Below are 4,655 nucleotides of genomic sequence, written 5' to 3'. Positions count from 1 at the left end.
ATTCACCAGCTTCTCCCGCTTCAGGAAAACCCTGAAACCAACCAGAAAAATAGAAGATGAAATTGCCGCACTCATTGATAATGGCTCTGGTATGTGCAAAGCCAGCTTTGCTGGAAATGATGCTCCCCACGCTGTCTTCTCCTTAATCTTTGGTCGCCCAAAACATCAGGGTGTCATGGTTGGCATGGGACAGAAGGACATGGCATTGTAATCAACTGGAACAATATGGAGAAGATCTGGCACCACACCTTCTACAACGAGCTACGTGTTGCCCTTGAAGAACACCCAGTCCTGCTCATAGAGAGTCTGGCCATGACCTGATAGACTACTTCATGAAGATCCTCACCGAGAGAGGCTACAGCTTCACCACCACAGCCGAAACAGAAATCGTGCGTGACATCAAGGAGAAGTTGTGCTACGTGGCCCTGGACTTCCCTGGGGAAGATCTATGAGCTTCCCGACGGTCAGGTCATCACCATCAGAAACGGGAGGTTCAGGTGTCCAGAGGCCCTCTTCCAGCCATCCTTCCTGAGTATGGAATCATGCGGCATTCACGAAACCACATTCAACTCAATCATGAAGTGCGACGTAGGTATCCGTAAGGACCTGTATGCCAACACTGTGCTGTCTGGAGGTAGCACCATGTACCCTGGCATTGCTGACAGAATGCAGAAGGAAATCACTGCCCTGGCCCCTGGCACAATGAAAATCAAGATCATTGCACCACCCGAGCGCAAGTACTCCGTCTGGATCAGTGGCTCCATCTTGACCTCCCTCTCCACCTTCCAACAGATGTGGATCAGCAAGCAGGAATACGATGAATCTGGCCCATCCATCGTCCACCACAAATGCTTTTAAATGGACTGCTAGCAGATGCATTGCATTTGCTGCATGAGTTGTTCAAAGTGTTAAAAAAAAATATTTGCTTCGGCGAATGTGTACGCCTCATGCTAGCCTTGTGAAACTGGAATAGAGCCAACTTCCAAATGAACTTGCCCTTGGAATGTGAGACACTCTGAAGTTGCCTGTCGATGGGGATTTTTCTTTTTGTAATGCAAGACTTGGAACTGTCTCTCCCACTATTCCTGTGGTGTCAGTGCTAGCATATACCCTGTACACACCTCGGATATAAACTCCGCTTTGCATTCCGTCTTGGGTGTCTCCTTTAAGCTAAACGTCTAAGAATGCATTTCTGTGAAAGGCTGCCAATCTGCGACAGTATTGTGAATGACACTTCTCTGGGGGGTCCTGGGGAGGTCGAGGTGGGAGATGTGTACGGGGTATCTGAGGTTTAGGCTTCCAGATAACCAATTTTAGCTCTTAATCTTCCAGAATTTCATGTCTGAGGCTGGTAGGAGTTCATGAAGGAATCATCATTTCTGTTTTTTTGCCACTTTTTTCTAGTATGGTTGGAAAAATCGGCATCCAGGCCTTAGATCCAGGTTTTTGTTTTCTCTTAGCCCAGTTTGTATTCCGAGCATTGAACATGGGTCTGAAGAAGTTACAACTTATTGCAGTTACACCTGTAAATTTATGCATCCGAGTTAATTTATGTAAATATTTTTGTATGTTGCCTTAATGTTCTCACATGACAAGTAGAAGAACCAAAGTTTGTAAGTCATCCTGAAGTTGAAAAAATTGTAACTCCCAGAAAACACTTCATTGTGTAAGGAAAATAAAGTGCTGCAGTAAATAGAGAAATAAAAAATAGAATAGAGAGAGAAGAGATAATCTGAGGATACGGGGCCTACCCGAAGTCCCAGGGGAAGAGGACTTGAGAGAAAAAATAAAGAGTGTGTTCAATCCATTGACTGGAAAATCAGATACAGATCTGCTGAAAATAGAGAGAGTACATAGAATTAGTCATCCAATAGGAATTACATCAGAATTCCCAAGAGATGTGATTGTCCGTTTTCATTATCATGAGGACAGAGGGAAAATATGGAAAAAATTGCCAGAGAGACCTGAAATAAAATTTGGGGATGCAAAGGTGCAAGTCTCTGCGGATGTAGCCACCGAGACTCTGTCCAGAAAAAGAACATTGAAACCGCTATTGGATCAGATGAGGGAGAAAAAAGTTTGGTAAAATTGGAGGTTCCCAGTATGCCTGATTGGGTGGAAAGATGGGAAATCGTCCAGGCTAAGATTCCCAGAAGATTTAAGAAACTTTTGTGAAAAACTAGAACTGCAGGGTATGGAAATTGTGGGATGGTCAGAAGGGTCTAATGAGAGACCGGAATTAAGAAATGAAAATTGGCAGCAAGTAAATAATAGGAGAAGATAATGAGAAAGGGGACTAGGGAAGGGGGGGGGGGGGAGGAAAGGGACGAGGAGGGGGAAATCAAATTCATAAGGGCTTATATGTGAAAAATGGGGACTTGCTCCCTTGTACCCACTAAATAAATATGCCCCCCCTTTTTTTTCTTTTTTTTTCTCATCCCTCCCTTTCCTCCTGGTGCCAGCCCTCTCCGCTGTCTCCTTATAGGGTTTCCATCAGGGGACCAGAGTAAAAGATTTTAGACAGGACTGGACGTCTGGAGGCCTAGTAGGATAAGATATTAAAATCCCCTATGTCGGGAAAAGGGGATCAGGCTGCATGTTCAGAGTCATACACTAAATTAGGAATCGTTAGTGGGGTAAACCTGTGTCAGATTCCAGGACAGTGTATAGGCCAGGGAGTTTTTAGGGGTAAGATGGGAGGGGGAGGGGGGTGGTAGCGGAGGTGGTACAGGAGGGATGGGAGGAGATGGGATTGGGTAGCTGTCCAGGACATGAATATTCTTTGCAGGTCTACAGGTAAATGGAGGAGAGGTGGAGAAGAGAAGTAGAAAAAGATATGAGCTTGATTAATATTATGACCTATAATGTGAAAGGTTTAAACTCTTCAACTAAAAAACTGCCATTATCTGACCTCTGTAGGTATCTCAAATCTACCTGTTAGGGTTCCTTGAACTCTAATTTTCTTATGTACTGTATGTTTTCTAAACTACTGCCTTAGTAACTACTGCCTACCAGTGTATGAAACATGATACTACCAGAGAAGCAAAAGGAAGAGATTACAGATATGACTTTGACTTATTCTTGCTCTGCCCCCTTGCTTTCAAGATATTTAGATAAATAGATAGGCAGAGGATAGATAGATTTCATAGTGATCACTAGACATGTGCGATTTGATGTCAATGACCTTCAAGCAATGTCTTCGACAGACTGCCCCTGCTGGAGACAGCCCCTAGGGACTCCCTTACAGGACTGGACCCAGGACCCCCTATCTCTCTCCTCCAGGCCTCAGACCATTTATGGACTCTCTAGCCACCTACTGGTCACACCTCTCCAGGGATTGGCTGGGTCACCATAAATATTCAAGCTACCCCTCTGTCTTATCAGCAGCCTGTGAAACATTGAGCAGACCAGAGTAATCAACCTCTGCTAGACCACTAAATTTGCCTAGCACACTAACTAGGAGGGTGAGACAGATAGGTAGATAGATAGGTAGATAGATAGATAGATAGATAGATAGATAGATAGATAGATACTTAGAGATAGATAGATAGATAGATAGATAGATAGATAGATAGATAGATAGATACAGGGGCGGACTGACAACTCATGGGGCCCCGGGCAATAGGGGATCATGGGGCCCCTGTGTCCTTGCCCAAACTCAAAAAAGCCTATGAAAAATGTACCAGGGGCATCTCATGGGGCCCCCTACTGACCCCGGGCCCTCGGGCAGTGCCTGAGTTTTCAAATGGTCAGTCTGCCCCTGGATAGATAGATAGATAGATAGATAGATAGATCGATAGATAGATATGGATAGATAGATAGATAGATAGATAGATAGATAGATAGATAGAGATATATAGATAGATAGATAGATAGATAGATAGATAGATAGATAGATAGATAGATAGATAGATAGATAGATAGATAGATAGATAGATAGGCTTTATAGTGATCGCCCCCAAATCACACACATGTATACCTTTATTTACATACAGTATGAGACAATGACATATTTCATGCTCTGGGAGTAAGCGGCTACTCCAGGCATGTTTCATGACGAGGCAGGTTGAGACACAGAGAATAAGGGCTCATTCACACCAGAAACTGCAAGTCTACTGCACGTTTTTCATGCACTTTTGCATGCATTTGTGCAAATGTTTATGCTTACATGCAGTTGACACACTATTTTCTATCCGCATTTGTCCTGTGAGGTCACTTTCTTTCTTTGACCTTTTACATGCTCTGCAATACGTTGTGGCGAATTTACGCAAAATTACATGCAATTGCGCACATTTTTGTGGGTTTGCAGTGTGAAAAATGGGACATGTTGTACTTTGTGCACTGCACTGTAAATGGTGTGAAATATGCCCATAGGATAACCTGGATTTTGGACTGTTTATGCCACAGGTGTCAAACTGGTGGCCCTCCAGCTGTTGCCAAACTACAAGTTCCATGAGGCATTGCAAGATGGACAGCTACAAGCATGACTTCCAAAGGTGGAGGCATGATAGGACATTTAGTTTGGCAACAGCTGGAGGGCCACTAGTTTGACACCTGTGGTCTATGCAGTTATTACATAGTTAGTCTGGCTGAAAAAAGACAAACGTCCATCCAATTCAACCATAGAAAAAAAAAATGTTAGTATCCAGTTATAT

The 4,655-nt window shown here is 43.7% G+C and overlaps 1 protein-coding gene across 1 annotated transcript; it reads left to right on the top strand.

Moving 5' to 3' along the window:
* Window positions 1–311: 311 nt before the first annotated feature.
* Window positions 312–918, top strand: LOC149442990 (actin, cytoplasmic 2-like). Its single transcript, XM_089656005.1, is given in 2 exon segments — window positions 312–433; window positions 435–918. Coding segments are annotated over 2 exon segments (525 nt in total). The 5' UTR covers window positions 312–332; the 3' UTR covers window positions 859–918.
* Window positions 919–4,655: the final 3,737 nt, after the last annotated feature.

Source organism: Staurois parvus, unplaced genomic scaffold, assembly GCF_062004578.1.
Source record: "Staurois parvus isolate SC_StPar_1 unplaced genomic scaffold, SC_StPar_1.0 ptg000882l, whole genome shotgun sequence".
Taxonomy (NCBI): Eukaryota; Metazoa; Chordata; class Amphibia; order Anura; family Ranidae; genus Staurois; species Staurois parvus.
Note: the sequence above shows the minus strand (reverse complement) of the source record. Positions and strands in the feature narration are given on the sequence as shown.